Source organism: Gobio gobio (assembly GCF_949357685.1).
Source record: "Gobio gobio genome assembly, chromosome: 7".
NCBI classification, from domain to species: domain Eukaryota; kingdom Metazoa; phylum Chordata; class Actinopteri; order Cypriniformes; family Gobionidae; genus Gobio; species Gobio gobio.
This window is the reverse complement of record NC_137103.1, coordinates 19,219,516-19,246,967: the sequence shown is the minus strand read 5'-3', so window position 1 is coordinate 19,246,967 and position 27,452 is coordinate 19,219,516. Positions and strand designations below refer to the sequence as shown.

Here is a 27,452-nt window from a genome sequence, read left to right as displayed (position 1 = left end):
TTTACGTCATAAAATGCCATAATTTACATAAAAAACAGTAAGAGCTTCGTTGTGCAGCATAACCGCGTCATTCATTATAACGGCAGTTTGGGCAAGTGTGTAGATATACTCGTGACGTGTGATTGACAGCTTTGAACATTATAAAGAGAGTGTTCTTTGATCGCTCTCTGTAATTTAATCACAATTTAAATAACAGATTTTTTTTCATGCTACTAAGAGAAACAATGTGAAGTTGATCGTTTAGTCACTGGCTTGGTTCACTGATGCATAAAGCGTATTAAATGATTTAGAAAGAAAGTCTGTGTGAACTTGAATAATTAGCTACACATCAGAAATCACTGATCACAGCATTCGTTTTTTTCTGTCATCCTTTGGCTGTGCTACAGTATATAATCACGCTGTCATTCATTCAAGTGTTATTAAACCATTCAAGCGTAATAAGACCCCAAAAAATAACTCAAATCTGTAACACAGATTTTTGAACACAGATCTTTATGAACACACACCGAACTGCGCACACAGAATGCCACTTCAGACAGCGTGCCAGTGCTGCATTGTTTTCTTTCATGCAAAGGACAAAACACAAAATGGCGAAAAAATTCAATTTTTGTCTAGTATCCTCGTAAGCACAGTCTTAAATAAGTTATAAAGTGTTAAATGAACGAGTTGTGAGAAAATAGGTTGTGTGTCAGATCCGTGTCATATGCGTCCGGTCTTAAAGTGACAGCAGCCCAATAAACCTGCTGCTGTCTGTCATTGATGTTAATCAAATCATTTCTTGAGCACCAAATCATCATATTAGAATGATTTCTGAAGGATCGTGTGACACTGAAGTCTGGAGTAATGATGCTGAAAATTCAGCTTTGCATCACAGGAATAAATAGAAAAGTTATTTTAAATCGTAATAATATTCCACTATATATACTCAATTTATTGTTTTTCATTTGATTTTAGGATTACCTGGGTTGTTTTTGTGAGATTTACCCTTATAGATTGGCATCATTAGTTATTTGCTATTAGTCTGTTTTATGAACATTAATTGATGTTACTGATGTCTCTACAGTTGAAGACATTCCTGAACTCCTTAGTTCCTCCAGTCTCTTTTCGATGCTGCTACCTCTTATTTTGGCGTACATTGGTCCTGTGGCTGCATCTGTCCCTAAGGTAAGGGTGTTTTTCTTGGTGGAATTGGCAACCTTGGGTCATGAGATAAAGATCCTCTGCCTGTCTATTGTTAGCTTTATTGTTTACTTTTCTCAAGATACCTTACTGTTTTAAATTTTATAATTTTCTATTAGGCTGCAGTGGAAGTATTTGGTTTGGTTCAGGAACTTCTTCCGGCTGTTTCTGCCCTGAACCAGAAATATGCACCGCCTGCCTTCAATCCTAACCAATCCACAGACAGCACCACTGGGAACCAGCCGGAGCAGGGCCTATCAGCTTGCACCACCTCCAATCATTATGCTGTCATAGAGAGTGATCACCCCTACAAGCAGGCTGGTGTCACCCAGTACAAGGTACAACATTAGTGTTCACTTCCTGATATTTAACAAAATGAGGGAAGTCAAATCTATCTAGCAACCGCCTAGCATGACAACTACCCTGAACATCTTAGCAACCATCTAGCAACTGTCACCATCTAGCAACAAGCACTTAAACGATGTAGCAATGCTCTAGAAAAGGGGTTTTGGCTGCAGCTAAAACCACACACACACACACACACACACACACAAACAAGCGATAGCATATGTAAGAATTACATACAAATTAGAATTAATACAGTTACTTACATGTTGTGGCATTGCTGTCGAGTCCATATCGTAAAAGTTTGTTTGCAAAGCCTCCACTGAAATTGCGACTGTGAAGTGTACCGCATACAAATAAATACTGCTCAACTCAGACATTAACATTGTTGAAAATAAATAACCACATTCCTAGCATTAGGATCCTTTGGAAGGTAATGTTATTTTCAGTCCTGTATCGTTCTTCTCTCCTTGTCATCTCACTAACATGCCAGTGGGCGGGGCCAAATTTGCAATGATGAAGTAGGATATTCTGATATATTATAACCCCTTGTGTCAAAACCACAAGGAAAATGTTATTACTCAGTTCATGACCCCTTTAATATTGAACCTTTAGCACCATTTTAGAACACACTATCAACTGCCTAGAAACACCCTAAAACCACCCAGAATACACTAGAAAACACAAAGCTTTCAATACTTCAAAATCTCTCTTTAAACTGACTAAGTATTCAAACAAAATAAGGCCTTCATAACCTTATTTTCAACATTTGAAGTCTTTGTCAAGCCAACATTCAGCTTGTTTTGACAAATTATTTTTTGTGTTACAAAATGAGATATGATATGACTGGAGTACCTTAGGAGCGTTTAAATCACATTCCCATGCTCTGGCGTTTCAGGTTTCCTTCCCAGACTGCGTTCGCTGGATGACTGTGGAGTTTGATCCTCAATGTGGCACGGCGCAGCCAGAAGATGTTCTCCGTCTCCTGATCCCCAGCCGATCAATGCACTTCTCTGGACTCGGCTCCAAAGCTCTGGCCCACGAGACCATCAACAGCTGGACCGAGCTCAAGAAATTCTTTGGCTCCACTGGCTGGCCCACCGCTGTCTTGGTGCTGCCAGGTAACGGTGATGTCCCCGTCCACCAAGCTTTATAAATGTTTACTTTATGCCTTCATGCTGATTAAGGTGCTGTTGACAGTATTAGTAGATGTTTACTTAACACCATTCCCAGGACACTTCCAGGCCCTTGAGCGAGAGTCTTTACTCTGTCAACAAATTAATCTTTTATATGTGGTCCCGAAGAGGGTTTATAAACACCACATCTCAACAGGAAGATTGCGGGGTTGTTTACAGAATATTATCTCTAAGAGGACCGTGATTTTATAGGCAGCTGCCATACTATTATTCAAAATGAGTTATGCTATACTCTCTCATTAACTCATTTCCATTTCCTTATGTAAGGTAATGAAGCACACTTCTCCTTGGAAACGGCATCAGATTATGTGAAAGATGAGAGAGCCTGTTTCTACGGATTCAAAGCTGTAGCTGTCGGTTATGAGTTTAACCCTGGTGTTGATGAGGTATGTAATTTCTCCTTGCAAAACAAATTTGATGTGTCTTAAACCTGAGCCCGATGCGTGAAATGTTCGAGGAGCCCATTTTATCTCATTTGTAAAACCAGTAATAATTGTCATGTCAACATTTATAGTAATATTTAGATAAAGCGCATACAGTTCTGTTGTTCATACAAGCTGTATATTGATTTTAATGGGTTCTCATTTTGATCAACCAATATCACTACTTAAATCACATGAATCTATATTTTACTCTATGCTGTTTTCTGTTGATTAGTTTCCAAAACTTTACTAAACATTATTTGCAGCACGTCTCCCATCCAAAAACTGTAATAAGCTTTGTGCTCTGTTACTTTTGATATGGAAAAAAGTCTGAGCTTTCATATTCTGTATGTTTTAGCGCTATTTAATGTGGCGTGACAGATCGCTTTAGCGCCTCAGTTCAAGCGAAGCGGCAGTGCATGAACTGATCATCTCTTCCTCTTTATTACTAGTTAAAATAATAAAATACTAGCACGAAAAAAACATGAATGAACCTTTGCTGTTATGTTGAATGATACAACTTACTGAAATGCACTGTATTATGTCACAGTGTTTTCAATGGCAGAAAGACTTCAGTAAAAAAGCTTGGTGAACAATGATGCATAACGTTGCATTTACCTCAGAAAAGCCATTGAATGACCATAGTTCGATGCTTAGCTAGAACAAATAAAAATATATACACTATTACATATTCATTATATTTTTTTCTTAACCTGTTCTTCAATATTTAATGCATGTTTTAATAAATCTGTCATGAAAACAGCCATGTTTTTAAATCTGTTTTTATGACAGCCACCATTTATATATATGTTTATATATACAGTATATATAAATATATATATATTTTTTTTACGTATTGGAGTAGAAATGTTATGTCTTTAAAAGAGTTATTATTATTATTATTATTATTATAAAAACTGCTTTATGTGCAAGTTAAATGTTTGTATACAAATCAGTTGTTAATTTAACCATTAATATTATATTTATGTAGCAACTAACATGGTTCCCTGTATATTTTACCATATTAGTTCGCTATTAGTAATGTACCTTATACATCCAAATGAAACAGAATTGGCATTGAATCGAATCGCAAGCTTGTGAATCAAAATTTAATAGAATCATGCAATTTGTGTCAATATTCAGAAGAATGTGTATTGGGGTGAGAACCATTCTGAGTCTGCCACTGCTACTATTTCAGTTGTGCATTGCTTGAATTAGTGATTTATACTGCACATGTATTTGAGACATTTGTCCTGTGGCTGTGGTTTCAGGGAATTATTCAGCTGGAGAAGGAATTGGCCTATTTAGGAAGCATGTGTGCAGCTGCACTCATGAAAAAGGATCTTGCCCTACCCATAGGTAAGAATGACTGCTGCTTACCGGTGTTAGAGAAAATGCATAGAAACTGGAATGTGCCACAGTTAAAGCAGCTAACTAACATAATCTGACATCGCTAACTACAGTGGCTAACTACAGCTAACTACAGTACTTAAGGGGCAATATCTTTTTAAATACATTTTTAAAACATAAACTACCGTTCCTAAGTTTGGGATCAGTAAGAGTTTTCTTTTCAAGGGAAGTAAGACTTTTTTTCCAGCAAGGTCACATTAAGTTGATTTTAAATTACATTAAAGACAATTATAATGTTACAAAAGATTTCTGTTTCTAATACATGCTGTTCTTTTGAACTTTCTATTCATCAAAGAATCCTGAAAAAAGTGCATCACAGTTTCCACAATTGTTTTCCACCTCGATAATAATAAGAATTTTAATTTAACTAAATATTTTGCTTAAAAAATATTTTTTTTAAATCAGTTTATCTAAGTCGGTGCACAGTGCGATTTTTGCTGCAGTATGAGCTCTAGGGTTGGGTATCATTTTTTTTTTTCTCGATACCGGTGCCAAACCGATACTTTTAAAACGGTACCGGTGCCAAAACGGTACCGGTGCCTGAACCGATACTTAAAAAAAGAGCAGCCACAAAACGAGGTGGATGAGATTAAAGAATGGCTTTTTATTGATTTTTTTTATTTTTATTATTTAAATTTAAAACTTTATTACAAGTTTAAAGTATACTTAAATATATAAATATAAATAAATACAAAGCACAATTTACTTAACAAATTCACAGTAAAACTAAAAATAATTTGCGCCTCAGAGAATCGGATCTGTCGGATTTACATCACGTAAATTCATTCACGTATCACGAAATACATGAAAGTATGTGACCCTGAACTGGGAGAAGAATAGCGTAAACTATATAATGTGTATCTGATATGAATAAAACATGTAGTCAAGTTATAACTGTCTGAAAGGATTGTTTTTGCAGCTCCCATAGACAATGAGCATTTAAATGTCTGAAACCTAAAATAAACATTATGTGGTTTAAAACACTGAATAGTTGTGATATGTGACGAGCGCTGAGCGTGTCTGTCTCTGGCTCGGCAAAGCGCGAAAGCACGTTTGAATTTAAGTGGCACCGAAATCTGCGTTCTGATTCGGTCCGGCACATACCCGGTTATATAGAGCATATATATCATTATACATATGAGCACCTCCCGATAATTTTCAAATTTGTCTGCCCGATTTTGACCGGTGTATAGACGGGGCAAATCATACACAACCGTGTCACAGGCTAGATCTACAATCATTATTATAGCCCAGTGGCTGCAACCCTACTGTGTGCACATACACTGACACACACACACACACACACACACACACACACACACAAATATATACACTCTCCTGTTTTTGTTGAAAACAATAACTGTTGTTCTCTGCTTTTCAAAAAATAATTTGCACACTCGTCCTTTTATTTTCTTTCTTTCTTCTATCCGAAGCTATACCAGGAACATTGAAAGCTCCAGTCTACGTGTTTAGCATTAAAGATCATGTGATTGCCGCTGTGCAGTACAGTCGTGCCGTGTACCAGCTGGTTTGACCCGATATCAGGTTAACTACCTCGTAACGTGTGCAATCCCGCACGACACAACATCCCGAGTGTTTGAACTTGCAGTGTACGCCCGCCTTTGTGAACCTTCTGAATGAAGTGACCAAAACATGTTTTTTTTTTTGCGTCCTGCATAAAAACCTTGGACATTTAAACAGCAATTTTGTGTTTTGTCATGATACACTGATAATAAGTATCTTGTTACTGGAAAAGCTGTACTGTTTGAAACATCTGAGCTGCTGTTATGCTAAGTTAGTATTTCCCCAACACTATTTCTTTTATTGGTGGTACTGATAAAATCATAAGAAAGAACTTCCTTTGTCTTTTTTATCTTATTGTGTGGATTATTTACCATCCTACAGGGAATGAACTGGAGGAGGATTTGGAGATTTTAGAGGAAGCCTCACTTCAGGTACTAAATTAGAAATAATGTTATTGTGTGTGAGTGCTGCACAACATCAGAATGTGCTTTAATCGTGTGTTTGTGTTGAGCAGGTGTGTAAATCCCACTCAGGGCTCCTGGGAAAGGGACTGGCCCTCTCTCACTCTCCCACCATCCTAGAGGCACTGGAGGGAAACCTTCCACTGCACCTGCAGACTAACGAACACTCCTTCCTAGAGGACTTCATTACCTGCGTGCAGAACTCCAGCGGTGGGCGGCTCGCCAGGTCGGTATCAAACATTTTACAGCTCATATGGACTTTTGATAGCTTGAGGCCCTCATCCAAGCATCTTTACCGTTCTATATTCCCAGGTGGCTTCAGCCAGACTCTTACGCAGACCCTCAGAAGACATCCCTCATTCTGAACAAAGATGACATCCGCTGTGGCTGGCCCACTACTGTTGTGGTGCAGACCAAAGACCAATATGGAGATGTTGTCCATGTGCCAAACATGAAGGTTAGCATCTTTCTGAATCAAATGGGGTGTTATAAAACTGCCATATCTAATCGTCTCTGATCTGTGTTGTAGGTTGAAGTCAAGGCTGTTCCTGTCTCTCAGAAAAAGTCAATCCAGCAGGAGAACATGAAGAAACTGCAGCGTTTGCCAGGCAGCTCCTCTAATTCAGCATCAGGAACCGATCTCACCTTTGGTGGCCACCCAGCACCCAAACTGGAGGCGACATATGAACCCATGATCATCAAAGAAGCACGTTATATCGCCATCACCATGATGAAGGTTCCTCTCATCTATTGACTTGATTATTATAGTGGACTCCAAAATTATTTGGACCTACGCTGCCCAATTATTCAAAATAAAGCCGAAATCACAATATCGCCTTGTGTGATTTATCAAATCGCAAAGGTTGCGATATAATCAAAATGTGCCCCTATTATGCTATTTTAATGGTTCATAATTTTGTTTTGGAAGTCTCCACCAGGTTTAAAAACTCTTTAATTGAAAGAAGTCTGTCATTAAACTGGAAGATCCAGTTATGACATTTACATTTACATTTTAATTCAATTAAACATTACAGGGTCTATGTATGCATGGATGAATCTTTCACAGTAAGATCAATAAGATGCACTTACAAAATATAGAGGGGTTAATTTTCATTTCATAATGACTTCAAAAGTGTGTTAATGTCATTGCGTGGGATAGTTTGATATTTTTTATATTTTAATGTCAGTTTTTCTTACATTTTCATTTACTGTCTTTTTTGTTCAGGCATATGAAAATTATTCCTTTGAAGAGCTTCGCTTTGCATCACCGACACCAAAGAGGTCCAAAGCCTACCTTCTTACCTGTCATATACATATTACAGTCAACAGTCATGTAAGAACAGGTTTCAGGTTCAGTTTGTCTGCTTTTTATTCAGGCCCAGTGAGAACATGCTTATCCGGGCAAACACAGACGGCACATACAGCGCTAACTGGACCCCTGGTGCTGTTGGACTTTACACCATTCATGTGACCATTGATGGCATTGAGATCGGTAACTGCATTTCAGGTTTTATTAAAACTTTAAAGCTTTGTGTTAGAGCACTTTGTTGTGTAAATATTTAAAGAGAGTTTCCAAAGTGGATTGTGTATGTTGCTAATAATCAAATAGATTTTCAAAATCTTTTTTTTTTTCCGGAAAATGTAAAAGAAAATTGCATACGGAGCCCCTAAAGGGACATGGTGATGGAAAAAATACAAGATGGGAGTACAAATAATATGTCAGTGCTTTTGTGTTCTCTCATTTTCAATGTTTTCCCTAAGAAACTTTCTCAACACAGTTTCTTACGGGAATGAATTTCAATTATTATTATTTTTTTCCTCTCATCTCATATTTTTTCCATCACCATATCCCTTAAGGGGTTCCGTACTATAGTCATCGTACAGACCTGTGTGGTTTGTGTTTAACTCTTTATATTTTAGAGCTCATGAGTCATGAAATGGGTTTTTTGACTGAATAATATTTGCTCAGATGCTGGTCTGGAGGTCGAGGTCAAAGACCCACCCAAAGGAATGATCCCTCCTGGCACACAGATGGTCAAACCCAAAGCTGAACCTCAACCCAGCAAGGTGAGTTCCCAGGTTAAGCAGTTCCCAGGTTAAGCAGTTAAACAAGTATTGAGATAACTACTCGGCCAGATGTATTAGGTCCAGCCACTTCAGTCATTCATTTAATCATACATTTAATGGATATTACTACGACATTGGCTGTTTATTAGTACTTATAAAGCACATATTAATGCCTTATTCTGCATGAGCATATTCTACATCACTTCTATCCAATACCTAAACTTAACAACTACCATACTAACTATTAATAAGCAGTAATTAGGAGTTTAATGAGACAATTTGATCAATTTAACGTGGCCTTGCTGGGAAAAAGTTTTAGGGTGCTTTCACACAGTTACATTTCTTCAATTTTTGATTGCAAGATCTGCTGTGTGTCCTCCACTTTTGTTTACTGTATCGCTTTCTTCACGCGAGAATGACGTTGATCGCTATACCGAGCCTATCAAGTAAGGGTGCTGTTGGCGGTGGAAACGCAAGCTGGGTTTAGCGTCCCAAATTGTACTGAACTGTACTGTACTGAACCACGGTGCGCTTGTGTCATCAAGGGTCATCAAAGGATATTTTTAAATTGTTCTAAAAAACGCAAGGAGACCATTTGTGCTGAAGGCGTGCAGAAATGTGATCCACATTCTCTCGTTTGCAGTGCACTTGTCAGGAAAGTGAGTGAGAACACGCTAGGGCTGTGCAATTAATCGAATTTCGATTTCGATTTCGATTTTGCCTCCCAACGATCACCAAAATAGTACAATCGAGAAAAAACGATTATTTTGCCATGTTCAGTTTTGCTAGAACACTCTTATTTTGTCTTGCGTTCTGAATGAAACGCGCACGTGTTCATCCGCCCCTCCCGAAGCCACAAATCTCTCTCAGGTCGTGAGTCTCGTGTGCATATCATCCGCTGGAATTTAAAAACTCTGCGCGAGTAAAGATGGCAGAAGGAGGGCAGTTACAGCAGCGTTTGGTGAGCAAAAAAGGCAAAACCAACTCCGTTGTCTGGGAACAGTTTGGCTTCAAGGAATCAGACGACGAGCAGAAACACGCTACATGCAAGATTTGCTACATGGTAGTGGCTGCAACGCAAGGGAACACCACGAATTTGTTTAACCACTTGAAAATTAAACAGAGTGACCTATGACAATCTAATAAAGAAACAAAAACTGACGAGAGCAGGGATGCCGTGTAAACGTCCTTTTTTCCCCTAATATTTTTCAAATAATTCTCACTTTGTAAACTTTGTTCAATGCATGCGAGTGCTGCCATATTTTCGAATATGACCAGTCGTTTTGCCCGTCATCACCCGGGTTTAGTGCCAGAAGACGCGAATGAGAAGCCGCGCGCGCTGTCAGAAAATGTATCTCTGTGCGCTCATCCGAGAGCATGCACATGTCTCTCAGCGCGCAAATATTGAGTTCTCTTTCAAGTCTTGCTCTTGAAGGGACAAACTCACACAAAACGTATGTCAACATGTCCAACTTGATGAGTATCCTAGCAGACATAGTCTGTATATGCCTTAAGTGAACTTTATACAGTCGATAAAGACGACGCATATCCGATCATTAGGTCTTAAAGAGGCAGTAGCCTTTACTGCTGTCTGTTTAATGTCAAACAACAAAAGACAAGGACATCATTCACTGCACTTGATTGAATAGCTTTTGTAAGTTTAATAGGATTAATCTTTCATTTATGCACGCAAATATGCAATGTTATTTTACATTTGATACATTTCTGTACCTGAAAACTAATGTTAGACATACCTGAAAAGCATATCTAGCCGAACCAAATTGTTTATCTTATTTATTTGTGGTTATCATTTTTACGTGAATACTTTTATACTTTGATTTGAATATGTTATATTATTTATTTTAATAGTTCAAAAAGTACAACAAATGTTACAATTTCAATTGAATTGTTGAAAGGTGTATTTTTAATAAATACAACACATTCCCAAAGTCATGTGAAATAATCGTGTTACATAATCGTGATTTCAATATTGACCAAAATAATCGTGATTATGATTTTTTCCATAATCGAGCAGCCCTAGAACACGCACAAACACACAGTTTTATACATCATCAATAGTGGTTCACTTCCGCAATTTAATACGATTGCACTCAAATCAGCAGCGAACCATACCAGAGTTCACATATGTGAAAGCACCCTTACTTTCCTTCAAAAAACAACAACAGAAAAATCCTACTGACCCCAATCTTTTGAACGGTAGTGTATGTGTTCACGGCTGGACTGCCATTCTCTGTAAATGGTGACCACTGAAGCAGATAGTATATGATTACAGCGTTTATTTTATAAATTATATGATGTTAAAAGCTTTCTGGAAGTTGACGTCCTGCGGCTTGCCAAGCTAAAATCCATCCAAATAAGATTCAAGTATAATTGATGGTTACATATTTTAAGATTAAGGGTTAATTGCATGTAATTATGCATCATTTATTGTTATATCTACGGTTACTACATGACATTACAAAATAAAGTGTTACCTAATTGTTTTATAATTATTTTACACAGCTTTTATGAGCTCACATTACTTGAGGGACCACATGGACTAAATTTGTTTTTGTTTTGGTACTTTTTTCCCCTTTTTTATATAGAAGGTTAGTGTGGATGCTAGAGACTAGTCTATTGGTGTGTAAATAATAGCTGTGCAGTGTCAGTGCTATTTGTATGCGAGTGCAAATAGTGTCACTGTGTATTTCTTTACTGTGTATTGAACTGGGAAACAAGCAACACAACTGCGCAAAATCAAACCAGTTTTTTGAAAACCAATCATCCTGCTTTCTTCTGCTGAATTTCTCTCATCTAACAGGATGTGCGGGTTCTGTTCTTTCTGTGCGGTGAATCCTTACTCTCTGACTGCAGCTTCCTGCCATCTTCTCAACTGTCTCACAGTCTCTGTCTCTCCCCCTCTGCTTCTCTCAGGTGCGCAAATTTGTGGCCAAGGACAGCGCAGGGCTGCGCGTGCGTAGTCACCCTTCTCTACAGAGCGAACAAATAGGCATAGTCCAAGTCAATGGCACCATCACATTCATTGACGAGGTAAACCGCTCTAGAATAGGGGCAAAATGTTCTGTATTTAAGTTATTTTCTGTTTTCTCTTCCTTTAATCAGTGAACATAATTATGAATGATTAATGAATTGTTCCTGTTTTAAAACAAAAGGCTTTTAAAACAATTTCTGCATCTTTCTGAGCTTTCTAACTTACATTTGATTTGGTCAGAAGCGTTTTGTTTTGCCTATCCTTTGCTTCATTTACATTCAGGAGACTTTGAGGCTGTAGTTAAAGCTCATATAAGAGCTATCTATCCCAGCTGATCGCTGCATGCCAATCACTGATACTTCTATATGATCCAACCTCACATCCGCAATGCTGTCAGTTGCTCTAAAGGCCCTTTCACATGAACCGCCAGTGCATTGAACACTTTGGAAAGAAGCGTCAACCATGTAATGTTTTGCTCACCCATTTGCCGTTGACCTTTCAAAGCACACCTATTTGGAAAAATTGCATGACTTTTGCATGACAGGTCAAACTGTATATATAAAAAAACCCTATCAGTCAAAAATTTGGACACACTTAACTGAATTTATATTTCATTTCATAGATAACTTTACTTAATACTTTATTTTTATTATTTGTATTAATTTTTAAAATTATTGTATGTCTTAATATTGTTTATGTTAACATTTATACACACTACTGTTCTAAAGTTTGGTCAATAACATTTTATTTGTTTATGAAATAAGTCTCCAAGGCTAGAGGTTTTTTATTTGATTGTACTACATTAAAAATGTTTTCCTGTGATGGCAAAGCTGAATTTTCAGCATCATTACTCCAGTCACATGGTACTTTCTAATATGCTGATGTGATGCTCAAGAAACATTTCTTATTATTATTAATGTTGATAATGCTGCTTAATATATTTGTGGAAAATGAGCTACATTTTATTCAGGATTCATTGATGAATGCAAAGTAAAAAAAAATTTTTATATATATTTTGTAATAATGTTATAAATGTTACTGTGAATTTTGATCTATTTTATATATTCTTACAGAATAAAAAGATCTTACTTTATCTATTAATTATTTATATATTATAGTATCAAATCTAAAGAACTAGTTTAATGCTTAAGATTTGCTGATTAATTGCTTTGCAAAAACTAAAATGAATTGTGTATATTAGAAGGGGATAGTAAAGGAAAAGCAGTGTATTTAATTTGCTTAAATATATGGACGTGTCCAAACTTTTGAGTGGTAGTGTTCACTCCCTGCTTTCTTGCTAACTTGCTAATCGGCAAACCTGTAGAATTACCCTTCAATGACATGGCAGCTCTATTCACATGCTCAAAGTGGCGCATAATGTGTGCGCTGAGCAGTGTCTTGAAGCCCCAACATAAGTCACGTGAAAGGGCCTGTTGTTCCCTGCTGTCAGGCCCTACATGCATATACAAATTCTGTAGATGATGCATCTCATTTTCTCTCAACACAACTGGACATCCACTGTAAATTCAACTGGTTGGTGCCACGCATTTACGCAATTGGTTCTGCAGCCTCAGAGGCTAATGCGAGGGGCGTGTTAGCAGTTACAGGAGGGCATGGCTCCGCTCTGTTGCTTGTTTCCCATAGATCCACAATGATGATGGTGTCTGGCTCAGACTGAATGATGAGACAGTAAAGAAGTATGTTCCCAACATGAATGGGTACACTGAAGCCTGGTGCCTCTCTTTTAACCAGCATCTGGGCAGAAGCCTCCTGGTCCCTGTCGACGTAAGTAAAAGGCCTCCCCCTTCGTAGATTAGCCGGAGCCCCTACACTGCTCATTTGGGAACGGGATTTGTAACTGTCAGCGTAACTTTTAATCACATTTTAGGTCATGATCATTTGATATACTTCAGTTTGGCTCTTTTTACAGTGAATCACAGGCATCTTATGACCCACTCCCAAATGCCTACAAGCATGCTGTGTTGATTACTCACAAAGGCCAACAAAAATGTGCCCGTGCATGTGTTAGTGCTGCTCTGTAGTTTAGTTTAGGCTCGATCACTCAGAGACCAGGCTGGAAATTGTTTGCGGGGTGGGGTGCATGTTGCCAGTCCCTTGTCTTATTAACTCCTGGTAGAAAGACACTAACTCATGCACACTGTTTTGTAGGGCTGCACCATTATGACATCGTTGATATTTTGTCTTTTTTATCCCTTGGTATTTTAATGGCAGTTATTTTTTCCAATTAATAGTGTTCACTTTAAAATATTACAATGTGATTTGTACCACATCTACACCTTGTCTATTATAAAGGCTGGAATGCACTAAAGGACTTTTAAAATTTGAACAGATTTTAAAACACTAGGCATTACACAGACAAAAACTGGGCAGCATGCACTAAACGTTCTGAACACAAACTCATGTAAAAACGTGTCTCGTTGTAGGAGACGCATGACAAATGAAAACAGTATGTGTTTTAAAATGAGTTCAAAATATCAAACATGTTTGACATCCAACTGGATGGAATTGTAGTGTGAAGCTAACATAAACTTAGATTTTTCTTAATCTCTCAACTATGAATGGCCAAAATCTGCAGACTGGCCTTGAGTTTTGGCTCTTCCACTCTTCCAGACTGCATATCGGGGCAAAAACCTTTGCAAAAGTCATGCAGTATATTTCAGCCTTAATGGGAGTGTTCTAGTTTTGGTGTGTCAAAACTTGTTCTGGTGTATGTTAGGTTTCTCACCATCTAAATCAGTGATGGTCAACTTTGGTCCAGGGGGCCACTTTCCTGCAGAGTTCCTTTAGCTCCAAAACCTGAAAAAAACTCTTCTACCTGTAGCTTTCTTGACATACACTGCATCTGAAATCAAATACCGTATTCTTCAGAATATAAGACATTGTTTTTTCTCATCTTATATTCAGGGTCTAGACTTTTACATGTCAATAATACATCCACAACAGTAGGTTGCACTAAATACACATGAAATGAGTGTGCTAAGAAAGTTAAAAGATCCCTATAGGCATGTGCCGGTATCAAATTTTCATGTTGCGATTAATTGCTGAAGCATTTATCACGGTATACGGTATTATCACGATATTGAAATAAGTTGAAAAAAAAGTGTTGTCATACTATAACAGGTTTAAAAATTTTCTTATAAAAAAAAGAACCGAACATTTAAATACAATAAAGCAATACTCACAAATGTATAATGTAAACAAATATTTAAAACCAATTAAAGTGCAAAAGAATTATAAAGAACAATAGGTGACACTTTACAATAAGGTCTCAATAGTTAATGCAGTAACATTAACAAAGAGCGAATAGCTACATTTTTACAGAAGTTATTATTCTTTGATAACGTTAGTTTAAAAAAGCTACTGTTAGTTAGTGCTAGCTCAGGTCCATTAAATAATACAGTTACAACTTTTGATTTTAATAATGTGTTATTAAATGCTGACATTTACATTTAACTAAGATTAATACATGCTTTAAAAGTATTTGTAATTGTCAGTCTGTTAATGAATGAACTAATGTTAAATAATAGAGCCTAATTGTAAAGTGTGTGACTGAACAACAAAGAATCAGAACATATTCAAGCAATATCTAGGGCATGCAATTTAGTCCAGATTAAAATCTAAAATGTTTAAGTTTGAAAACGATTGAAAAAGTATTAAGTATTTGGTTATGTGATGAGCACCGTAGCGTATACAGAAAACTGAATGGCTGTGTGTTTAGTAGTAAATAGTTTTGTTTAAGAGAATTACCGGGGAAACGGCTGCATTTCTGCTGTTCCGTCAGCACACTCGTCCCGCCATGCGCTGCTCATGCATCTTAGGTCTTTTTACATCAGTGCACGTTCTTCTTTGACGTGTTGTTCATTTTAAACGGTTGATGGGTAACGTATTCTTAAAATGCATTCTAAAAATCTATATAATTCATAATTGATAATTATTCACGGTATTTTGAAGTGCCCACGATAACAATATCGTGCACGTTCATTATTTAAACTTAAAAATGCAAACAGTCACAGAAAAACTTTGTGTGCCTCGCTGATGGGACTAAACTTCCCCCGCAAGTTATGTTTTTTAAACTTAAGATGGTACCCAGATTTCAACTTCTACTATTAATGACATTTTTATTAAGCGAAAAAAGGTACGCTGACACAGTAGTATGTCCGAATGCATAGTGACCTACTACGCATTCACTGGACACTTTATTATCCCATGAGGCCATGGGAAAGGATGTATGAATGGCAGTGAAGCGACGCAACTGATGCTGGTAGGTCACGTGACAGTAACAACATGGCAGATGTAGTAAATCCAAATTTCGTTCATGCTATAACATTAATACTATATAGAACACACCTTTTTAATAGTCACAAGTTCAAATTCAAATGTAGTACCTAGACACAGCGATTGATTCGCTTGTTCAGGTGTGTTTGATTAGGGTTTGAGCAAAACTCTGCAGAACAGTGGCACTGCAGGACCAAAGTTGCCCATCCCTGATCTACATTGTAAGTGAGCAGCGCAACATGTCACAATGCTTTTCGCTTTGCCTCTACTGCTTTTTTGTTTTGTTTTGAGTGTCAGGTGATGTTTCTACAGCTTTCTTTTTCAGAACAAAAATGAAACACAACGCTGCTTTAAAATGTGCTCATTAGAACTGATTGTGATTTCTTGACAGGCCTATAGATTCCCCAATGCGCAAACGATGTGACAGTAATACATACAAAGTTTGTTGCGTCAGCCATTATCATGATCTATTCAATTAATTGTGCAGCCCTACTGTGTTATTCATATCAAATCATATGTGGTGTGAAAAATAGCTCTTGTATGATACTGAATATCAATGAACAAAGCTTTGCTGTTTTCTGGTCATGACAGTATAGAAGTATGAGCTCAATGGAATCTTTAACCTCTTCATATAGCCAATCTGTAAAAATGGATTCATAAACCGATGAAGATTCATTAATTACTTAAAAATGTGCTCAATGGCCCTGAAACCTGTTCAACAATTGGTTTAAAAAGTGGTCGATCTGTTAAAATGTTTAGCTGTCTGGGTCCCGCAACTTTTAATGAGGTTCTGCCATGAAATGAGCCGTTTTTCAAACTCAAGGCCTGAAAGTTGGGCCATGATTCTGAGACCAAAATTACCTCTGGATGTGAAAATGTCATCAAGGCTCCCAGTATGAACAGCATGACACACCACCAATCTTTTTTGGAAGATTATGAATGCTCATATTTCTTATGTGATTTATTTCTCATTTGCCGTATTTTGATGTGGTTTGAATTTTGTTGCAAAATTCATTCTAGGTTTAGGATTTTCATTTGCTAGACCTTCTTCTCAACCTTCAAATTCTTCTCTTACTGTATCATGAAGAAAATTCGAAAGACATAAAATGCACCCAAACAAACTGTCACTATAACAAACCCATCTCTTCCAAAAAAAGACAACCCATGCCATCTGCGTTTCTGATTGAAGGTAATTCCCAACCGTGTTTTGACTTGCTTATAATCTGTTGCTCAGAATATCTTTAGCGCTAGCCAAGGAGTCAGGGATATCGACTTTTTGTCTTGGACGACCTTATCTTGTTTTCCCCAGGTGAGTTGTCAGAAGATGAGGTGTGTTGTAGCTTGGCTGCTGCTTTGCTTTTCACCAGTGTTTCTCATGATTTTGAGACGTTTCAGTGATTTGTACATGTAGTATTGGAGCATCATCAGAGTTGCATGTTTAATTGTGTAAATCGTGTGAGTGACACAAAATATATTTTATCATCTTTTCCTTGTATGCACAATGTTTCCAGTAGCACATTTCAAGTGTCTTGTAACAACCTAATGATCATTACATTACATTTATGTTAACCTTGGGTAAAGCTTTTAGCGTTTTTATGTAGTAGTTCACAGTTGAAGCCGTTAACTCAGTTGCATGAGGATTTAAAGGAATAGTTTACTCAAAAATGAAAATGTTGTTGTCATTAACTCGCCTTAATGTCATTCCAAACGTGTATGGTGTTGTTTTCCATGGAGCACAGAAGGGCAATTGTAGTCCATACATTGACAGTTAATATTAACCACATCTTTCAAGCTCCGAAAATCATTCATGCAAATAAGTTGCTGTTAATGTTAAAGGAATAGTTCTCCCAAAAATGAATTTACTCACCCTCAAGTTGTTCCAAACCTGTATGAATTTCTTTGTTCTGCTGAACACAAAAGAAGATATTTTGAAGAATATGTGGAACTAAATAGTTGATGGACCCCATTGACTTCCTTAGTACTGTATTTTTTCCCCCTACTATGGAAGTAGTCCATCAACTGTTTAGTTCACCAAAATATCTTCTTCTGTGTTCAGCACAGAAGTTTGGAACAACAAGAGGGTGAGTAAATGATGACATCATTTTAATTTTGGTTGAATTATCCCCGCCAAACGATATATGGAAGAGATTCTCCTTTTATGGTCCATGGTAAAAATAACAATTCATAATAATAGTGACAGAAATTTCGTTTTTGGGAAAACTATTCCTTTAATAAAAACAAAAAACTGAATATGTGAATGCATGTGTTTGTTTCCTCACACAAAGGCACAATTATTTTCGTCAGTTTATGAACAGCATGTCAGTATTCGCCAGTAGTACTTGACATCAGAACACAGTTATGTGTTATAATGATCTTCATCCCACAACCTAAAATTTGTTACAAGTTTCAATTAGTATAACATGATATTTGTAAAGATTGTCATGTTTGTATGTAGAAGCACAGTTGTCAGGTCTGTGTATTGCTGATGTAAGCAGGTACTTCATTCTGGTAGCAAATGATGTTGAAAGGGTCAGTGATGTCCCTTTTTTTCTTTCTTTTCGGGTGAATTGTCTATTGTCTGCATGAATTTAGTTGTAAATGTATTTTTGGATAAATGATATTCAAAAATACATTAACAATGGCATGAATGCGCTGCTTCTTTGAAGATTATTTTCCATTTTTTAAATTCATTTTGATAATTTGTGGGGGGGGAATTGTCAAGGATGTGTAACTGTACCGCAATCATAATGAGTCTTAAAAAGTCATAAAGGTTGACATTTTTTAATAACAACAAAATGTTAAAAATAGTTTTTCAAAAACTGTGGGCCTGTTTTACTGCAAAGACATTTCTATGGATTGTTAAACTGTAAAACATTTTTTTTAAGATTTTTTTTATTTTTCATCATATCGGACAGCCTTTTTTCTCTTTGACCCTAAAACGAAGACTTATTGTCTTTTAATCTAAAGAAAATTTTATTGAATGGAATATTTTGAGGACATCATTTTACAATGCATCATTTGCTTTCCATCTTTAATTAACTGGTTTCCTTTGGTTTTGCAGGAGGGCAGGTCAAATTTGGATGATTATGGAAAGGAGACCAGTGGCCACCCTTCTCATGACGCCACTGTACGAGACATGGGCGCAGGCCAGGGTGGTGGACCGGGTCTTTATAAGGTAGTGAAGACCGGACCTTCGGGTCACAACATCAGAAGCTGCCCAAACCTTAGAGGTATCCCCATTGGAATGTTAGTTCTGGGGAACAAAGTCAAGGCGGTAGGCGAGGTATGGACTCCCAACTGTGTTACTGTGGCTGCCAATAAATGACTAATTAGCCAGATTTCTTGCTAGTTCTGCAGTTTCTGTAACACAAATTCTTCATTTTTCTTTAGACAATTAGAGAACCCTTTGTGTAACTTCTTTTGATAGAGACCATACATTCTATGGCTCTGGTGTGGGTGTGTTGTCCTTCTGTACACATTATTAAAGCCCCTTTCAAGAACCACCAAGCATGGCTTCAGCTTTTGCACAGTAATAGTATGATGTAATCTGGCATGCTCTGCAGGAAAATCATGTGTGATGCAATAATTAAATAAATTACCTATTAACAATGATGGCAGGAAGCATGTGAATTACAACAAAAACTGAAGTCATCTCATAATTTCCACTCTGTAAACACCAGGGTTGAGCAAAATTCAGAATTAAGAATGGGTTCCCTCTCGATTCGTGAATGTGAATTTGAATTGAATTTACTGTGACCCACAGGATGTAGAACTGGAATTTGAATTGTAATTATAGGAAGAGGAATTTACTGAATTGCAATTCAAAGAAATTCAACACAGTCACACAATTGAGGAGGTAAATGTGTCAAATAGGTTTTAAAACAAAACAATTACACAATTGTTGTAAATAATTACATGTATTCTTTTGAGTAGTTATGCCTATATGTTCCATTTGAAGACCCTGGGTATTATTATATCTTAATTGTATTATATTAATTATATTGATAGCTCTCTAAACATTATTAATATTGGGTACTATGCCTCAAAATAGCCAATATATAATGTTTGATGGCATCTTTACGTGTAATTTATGCTGACAAATCAAGGCTCAAAATTGCATATGCTCGTATATGCTCTCAAAATTGAGTTTGTGCAACCTCAAAATTTAGCATTTATGTGAGTGCAAATAATTGTTGTGGTGCAACTTTTTTTTAGAGATGCACCGGTCGACCGGCCATAAATCAGAAAGCTGGTTTGATCACGGTTTACGGCATTCGAAATATAGGAAGAAAAATACAAATATTGAATTGGGGTGAGGGTTTATATGAGTGTATCTCTGAAGGTAACTGACTGTCTTCAGAATAGTTTCAAGGGCATTTTCTTTTCCTCTTCCCTCCGTTTAAAGTAGTGTTTATAAGCACAGCATCTTTGTTTACAGCGGCTTTTCCATAAGCGCCACCTGCTTTCATAAAGTGGATTTTCATTCAGTCCGTCTGTTTTTGTTTTGTACAGGTGTGTCTTATGTAACATACTTTTACAAAGTTAAAGTCAGACCATTCTCTTTTTCTTCTAAAGCCCGGGATACACTGCACGATTTTAGCTATCCTATAAGATCATTACAAATCACACTGTGCAACATGGATCTATTAAACGTGGGTATGACATGCATGTAGACTGTATGATGATGACACCTATTGACTCGTAGGCTACGATTCATGTTTCTATAGAAGAATAAAACGTGATCAGCATGTGCTAGTGGTAAACAAAAAGACCATGATGAATCACAGTTTGGCAGTTGTAGTTTTTATGTGTGCTGAAAAAAAGAGGATGTGGCGAAAGAGGAAGGCAAAAGAGCTTTTGAGGTTAGCAGTTTTAGGTTTTGGGACAGCCGAAAAACGTGCAGTGTGTCCCGGGCATAAGTCTTGAAATTATGCAATCTAATTTAAATAAAAAAACAACTGTTCATGCTACATGTGTGTAGTATCTTTGCTTGGATCGTGATTAGAATGTAGTGGTTGCATCTAATTTCAAACGGGTGTCAGAATTGCCAATTTGCTTGTAAAAAACAAAAAACAGAATCGGCCATGAAAAATGATCAAACGTGTTGTTTTTAAATAAAATGGATATTTTAATACATATGTAAACTGTAGTTGTGGTGCTCCTCAATTTTTGCTGGTGCAAATTATTACAAATGATTCCTTGAATTTTATTTTGTCATAATTCTACTTCCTTAAATTCAAAGTCGAATTACAATTCTGCATCCTGTACTGCCTCAATTCAAATGCAAGAATTGAATGAGAAATCTGAATTGCGCACAACCCTGGTAAACACTGTCTTTTAAGGCATTTGAATAGTCTCCATGTCTGATCATGGAAGGTCTGGACTTTGCCTCTTTCTTCTCTCGGTTGAGGTTGTGGTGTGTCATGCTGTCTTCAAATGCTCTCTTAAAGTTGCCTATGAGCCTTCCAACTTGCACAAATACTGCTGTTCTGCTCACAAATGTCAAGACAAATTTGAAAGGGTGTCTTTGTTCAAACTGGTTTCATTTCATAAATCTTGAGAATTGAATGGTGCGTCATATATTTGTTTTCACGTTTCTGACTGCGCTTCATTTTAGAACTGCTATTGAGTGTGTGCTTAACAGTCTTGCTCCTCTGGATTGATGTGGTGTCAGGTGTGTGTCTAAGAGAGGAGGTAAATAAAGCTGTGTCTGTGTCAGGTGATTAACTCGGAGGGCACCTGGGTTCAGCTGGATAAGAACAGTGTGGTGGAGTTCTGTGAGAGTGATGAGGGTGAGGCCTGGTCTCTGACCCGAGACCGAGGGGGAAACCAGTATCTGCGTCATGAGGAAGGTAACGCAAACACACTCCTCTCTCTCTCTCCAGTCTTTATCATTGCATCCCTTGTGAAAAAAAGAAGTGTGCTTAATTGTATTGAATGTGCACTTGTTGTGTACTTCAGATCTTAAAAGTATATTTAAAAAAAAATTGGTACAGATAATATAATATTAATTAAATTAAAGGCCACTTATGTACACTTTCATGACATGTCTTGTATGTTTTAAATACATATACATTTTACTTTTAAATTGTTTTATTATGCTTTAAAGAAGTACACTTATTTTGATGTGTTGTTGACTAAAGAACATGTAAAGTACATGACTATCGTTTTAACTGTAACAAAAATAGTATATTTTAAATGTACTAAATTGCAAATGGGGAATTACAATTATATTTAAATACACAAAATACATTAAATACAGTTTCAATAGAAATGACATCAAGGTATATTTAGTTCACCATAAAGGTTTATCAGTACATTCAGAAGTACACTTTAAACATTTCAAAAACAATAGAAGTATTTATGAAAAATCATACCGTCGCTGTCAGGCATAATCCTTGTATGCCCAAACCTGCTACTTTTCAGGAAATGGAAAAAAAAGTTTTTTTTTTTAATAATTAAACACATTATTGTCAAAGTTGATGTTGTGGCTTTATATGTGGTCAGACACTTGCACTTGTCATTATATTATTAACATTTTATCAAAAGCAAGCTCAAATGGAGTTACAAAGTTTTAAAACTTTAAAGTCACCTATAAAGTGAATATTGAATTTTGGACTTTAGAACAACCGCATCTAAGGCAGTAAGTGCATCACATTATGTGTCATTAAAGGTTATGAAGTTTGTTATGAAGTGTGCTCAGTCACTTGGCCAAAATCTCATGTTATAAAAGACTACGCACAGGCTATAACTAAGACATTAGCCTATATAATGTATATATAATATATTTATATATATATATATATATATATATATATATTTTTATATATATATATATTTTTATATATATATATATTTTTATATATATATATATTTTTATATATATATATATTTTTATATATATATATATATTTTTATATATATATATATATATATATATATATTTTATATATATATATATATATTAGTGGTGGGCCGTTATCGCATTGAATATACTTTTAAACTATAATACATTTTCATTAAATTGCAATTAACATGCAGTTAAGTATTCAAAAACATTACCTTCAGTTCTCACTTAAGTATATTCTAGAAATCAATAATGCGGTGTACCAACAAGACAGCACACGTAAACCAAGAGTTAAATATAGGTGGCATTTAGTTATTAATTTTAGTTATTAATGCTTTTTGTTTCTCTCTGGAACAGAGCAAGCAATTTTGGAGCATGGAGCCCAGACCCCTCCTCCCAGCCCGTTTTCAGCTCAGGCGTTTAACAGGGGCATGGGCTCTGGAGCTCAGGGCTTTGACTACGGCATCTCCAACAACAAAGGTGAGAGTAAAGATCCAGGAGAGATAGAAATAAAATGTGATTTATTATTGAGTGACACACTCTGTTTATATGGTTACAGTCCATTTGCCAAATTATATATATTTTTTCATACCATGCTCCTGCAAAATCTGTCATATTTAATCAGATATATCTTGGTAATTTATTGCCTGACATTAAACGTTACTTCACACAATGGATTTCAATCCAACAGTTGTAGAATAGCTAGTCTTTTCGGGATTTTTCTTTTGTATTCATATTAGTAACTGTGATTCCTTCGTTCCTTATGTTTTAAATTTTCTTTTTATTTAGCCAAAAACTTTTTGGGTTTATTTTCATACACTATCATTTAGAAGTTTGGGTTCTGTGATATTTTTTCATGTTTTTGAAAGAAATCTCTAATGTTCAAAAACACAGTAAAACAGTAATATTGTGAAATGTTATTACTTCAGAACTCCGAAAAGGATTTTATATATTATTGGGGGGTATACGTGTCATGACAATAATGAAACAATTTTATCTGTTGATGAAAATAATTTGTCTTATTGTTTAGTAATGCACCATCAATGTTTTTTTGAAAAAGAAACATCTAAAGGAAAGGAATATGATTGTATCAAATAACCAAATCATTAAATTTGGGCATTCCCTATTGAGCTGACACTAAACAGTGAATGAACACCGGTAAATGCAAGCGGTTTTCTAGTTGGTTAGTAACTCAACCAAACGCATCTTATATGAGATCTTTAAGATAGTATATACAACATTAATATTAAGTAATATTACAACTTACATCTGCACAAGTGTGAAATTGACCGTGTTTGTCTGAATGTCTAATTCCCGTTGTGAACGCACCCTTGATGTCTAACGTGCACCAATGAGACCTCAGGTACTACCCAAAATGCTGCAATAACCAGAAAAGTCAATATTTGTTTGTTTTCATGATCGATCGTTGCTGTCACAGCCGAGATATTTGGGCAAACAATTAAATTTAATTCAACTTGAACCTATTTAATAATTAAATGTTGATTAAAACTTGTAACAAAGATGACATTTTAAAACTTGTAAATAATCAAAAACATTGTTTCTATTAGTATTTACATGTTATGGAACAGGTAAGAAGTACATTTCATCCATGTAATGTGCAAGGTGCACAGGCAAATTTTGCTATCCAGTGTTGTAAAATTACAACATTGACATTACAAGCTCAAAATCTAATATGATTAAAGTATTCAACAGTACCTTAATATCTGCATGATCTAGACCTATTACAAATCACATAAAACAATATTTTGGGGCATTTTACTTAATTGAATGTTGATTTATCCAGTCCTGTAAAACTTCATGATGTGCTTCAAGTCAAGTTCACAGGTTGTGTGAGTTCATGGCCAGGTAAACAGGCCTATTCACAAAATCTTCCATCCAATAGCATTTCAAGACTGAACAATAGGACCTATTAGTTGTGTAAATGTGGTCTTGGAGAGAAAAATATCTTCAGGTTTATTTTAGTAGAGCTAAAATTGTTGTTGTAATATTACAGGGTTAAGAAACATTTCTTATAATTATCAATGTTGAAAACAGTTGTGATGCTTAATATCTTTGTGGAAACTGTGATAAGTTATTTTTTTTTTTTTCAGGATTCTTTGTTGAATAAAAAGTTTGGTAACACTTTTATTTTAGGGTCCATTTCGCACTATTAACTAGTTGCTTATTAGTATGCATATTACAATGATATTGGCTGTTTATTAGTACTTATAAAGCACATATTAATGCCTTATTCTGCACGACCTTATTCTACATCCCTTAATCCTACCCAATACCTAAACTGAACAACTACCTGACTAACTATTAATAAGCAGTAGTTAGTGCGAATTGGACCCTAATCTAAAGTGTTACCAAACGTTTAAAAGAACAGCATTTATGTAACAGTATAAATGTCTTTACTCTCACTTTTGATCAATTTAATGCATCCTTGCTGAATAAAAGTATTAATTAAAAAAATCTGATCCCAAACTTTTGAATGGTAGTGTGTAATGCACACATTAATATAGGAACTGTTGTTCTACTTTCAAAAATAGGTTGCTCTTTGAGAGAGAAATCTATAAATTACCTTTTAAATCCTTATCCAGTTATTACGAACAACAGGGAAAGTCATGCCAACATCATGGAGCCTTGGCTAGACTGGACATCAAACTGTTTTTTATCTTTTTAAAGTGCTATATGACCCCTTGTGCCTTCAACTGTGATGTTCTGAGTAATAATATAGAATTATATGAAACATGCACCCAAATGATTAACACGCAAACACAATCATTTGTTCTTATTCAACTCCGTAATCAGAGAAATTGTGTTCTGCATGCTGTGTGATCTGTGTGTCTTGGCTGTCGTCTGTGGCGTGTGAAGGCATCATTGTGTGCATGGGCAAGACTGTGTGCTGCAGCTGGGTCTTACCCATTTATTGTCCACTGGCTCTCACCATACTTTTCTCATGCACCACTGCTTAGTGGCATTACCCATAGACCGCTGTCTGATGGGTCCTTCATCACCTCTTATACTCACTGAATCTTAGTACATCTGAACAAAAAGACCCTTGACATAACTATGAAGCTTAACTAAATGCTTCTTGACTAAGTCAACTTGAAGTCACTATTAACCTTAATTAATCCCTTTAATACACATTCCTATTCTTGCTGTGCTTGATTCATTGTTGCTTGATATTCCAAAGAAAAAAGGTCTTCCTAATATATCCAGTTATCTTTCTACAATTCTGCCAATATTTGCAAATAATGTAAAAATGCAGGAATTTGGTAATGTTAATATACTACAATAAAGTATACACCAATAATAGCTATTAACAAAAGTTAAGAATTATTACAAAAAAATACTTCCAGAGACACCCTGACATTTTCTCAAGGGTGAACTTGACCTTAAACAATCAAAAGGCCTTCTCAGAATTCACTGCAAACTCATGTTCCATTCTCTTATGAAATTCCTACTTTTTGTGATCCAATCAGTTCCATATAGATAAAATCAATTCCCGTCCTACTTTTTTTTTCCTTTTTTTTCTTTACCGAATATCCTGCCAGACATGCATCACGGAAATCTTTTCATGTTGACTTTAACAAAAATATTCGTTTTCAGTGATGATCATGTTTATGATATAATACTTGATTATTATTAGAAAATAAAATGTTTAATACTTAAATAGGACAATTTGGACAAAAAATCCCTAATAATTTCCAGAGTTGCACTATAAAAGGGATGAAAGCAAAGCATTGGCTTTGTCTGCCAATGCTTTATCTGTGACCACATAGATGTTCCAGATATGAGGTTTCATGAAAACCTGACCTACGGCTCCCCCGCCCATTCCTTATTCCCCTCACGTTGGTTCAGCTGACCCACTCACACACCCCATTACTTCCAGTGAGAGTGCTTGTGTGGGGCGTTAAACTGACTAGCGGGTTTGTATGGCTCCTTTTAAGGATCATATAAGCTACAGCACTCCCATTGTCTTCCGCATTGCAGGTGACCGGCTGAGTGCCATACTGAATTCCATTCAGTCTGGGCCTTTCCTCCCAACTCCTTCCATATTTGAGCAAGCTGCCAAACCTCCCTCTTCCCTTGTCCACAGCCCATTTGTGTTTGGACAATCCCTTTCCCAGCAGCCTCAACCGCATCCACAGCTTCCGAGTAAGTCTGTCCGTCTATAAGGTAGTGGCGGTGCTTGCTTGCACAGGTGCTGCCTGTTCTTGTCTTAAGCGCTTAATTGTTTAGTATCCCTTAGGTTGTGATGAGTTCTGTTCAGGCTTATTTCCCATGCTTTTCTGTCAGCGTCCACCCGCTTGCTTGCCATGGTCGAATTGGTGATGTTTTTTCTTTCTCATCTCATTTAATCTTTAGTGGCCAAATAACACTAAATTCATCTTTTGTGTTTCCACAGTAGCTACTAACAGTATGTTTCATGCCAGATATTTCTGTTGACTTGATTGCAGTTTAATTTTATTTGCTTGCTACATGTACAGTGATTAATTTGATTATTCATTAGCAAAACAATTACCAAGAGGTCCAGGAATCTGTCCACTCAATCAAAACCATGCAGTGCTTTTGCATTTAACCCCCAGTGTAATCCAAAATGCACTAATGTCTGACTATGGAAATTGTTTTTTTTTTTTTTTTGGATTTGAAAGTGTCTCAATATTTCCACAGCCAGGATACTCTTAATCTGCATTTCACATTCAT

The 27,452-nt window shown here is 36.2% G+C and overlaps 1 protein-coding gene across 26 annotated transcripts in view; it reads left to right on the top strand.

Annotated features, from left to right (window-relative positions):
- The window catches only part of mycbp2 (MYC binding protein 2), a 142,465-nt gene that overhangs the window by 92,274 nt on the left and 22,739 nt on the right, over window positions 1-27,452 (top strand). For 8 of the 26 annotated variants that reach the window (XM_079820961.1, XM_079820956.1, XM_079820955.1 and 5 more), the window contains 18 exons: window positions 1,064-1,164; window positions 1,299-1,517; window positions 2,423-2,645; window positions 2,988-3,106; window positions 4,414-4,501; window positions 6,458-6,507; window positions 6,591-6,763; window positions 6,850-6,994; window positions 7,067-7,273; window positions 7,763-7,818; window positions 7,914-8,029; window positions 8,507-8,604; window positions 11,539-11,655; window positions 13,241-13,381; window positions 18,954-19,175; window positions 21,612-21,744; window positions 23,097-23,219; window positions 26,739-26,903. In XM_079820961.1, coding sequence (XP_079677087.1) covers window positions 1,064-1,164; window positions 1,299-1,517; window positions 2,423-2,645; window positions 2,988-3,106; window positions 4,414-4,501; window positions 6,458-6,507; window positions 6,591-6,763; window positions 6,850-6,994; window positions 7,067-7,273; window positions 7,763-7,818; window positions 7,914-8,029; window positions 8,507-8,604; window positions 11,539-11,655; window positions 13,241-13,381; window positions 18,954-19,175; window positions 21,612-21,744; window positions 23,097-23,219; window positions 26,739-26,903 — 2,496 coding nt within the window. The remainder of the gene's footprint in view (window positions 1-1,063; window positions 1,165-1,298; window positions 1,518-2,422; window positions 2,646-2,987; window positions 3,107-4,413; window positions 4,502-6,457; window positions 6,508-6,590; window positions 6,764-6,849; window positions 6,995-7,066; window positions 7,274-7,762; window positions 7,819-7,913; window positions 8,030-8,506; window positions 8,605-11,538; window positions 11,656-13,240; window positions 13,382-18,953; window positions 19,176-21,611; window positions 21,745-23,096; window positions 23,220-26,738; window positions 26,904-27,452) is intronic. The other 18 variants (XM_079820954.1, XM_079820942.1, XM_079820938.1 and 15 more) reach the window with 13 other exon arrangements.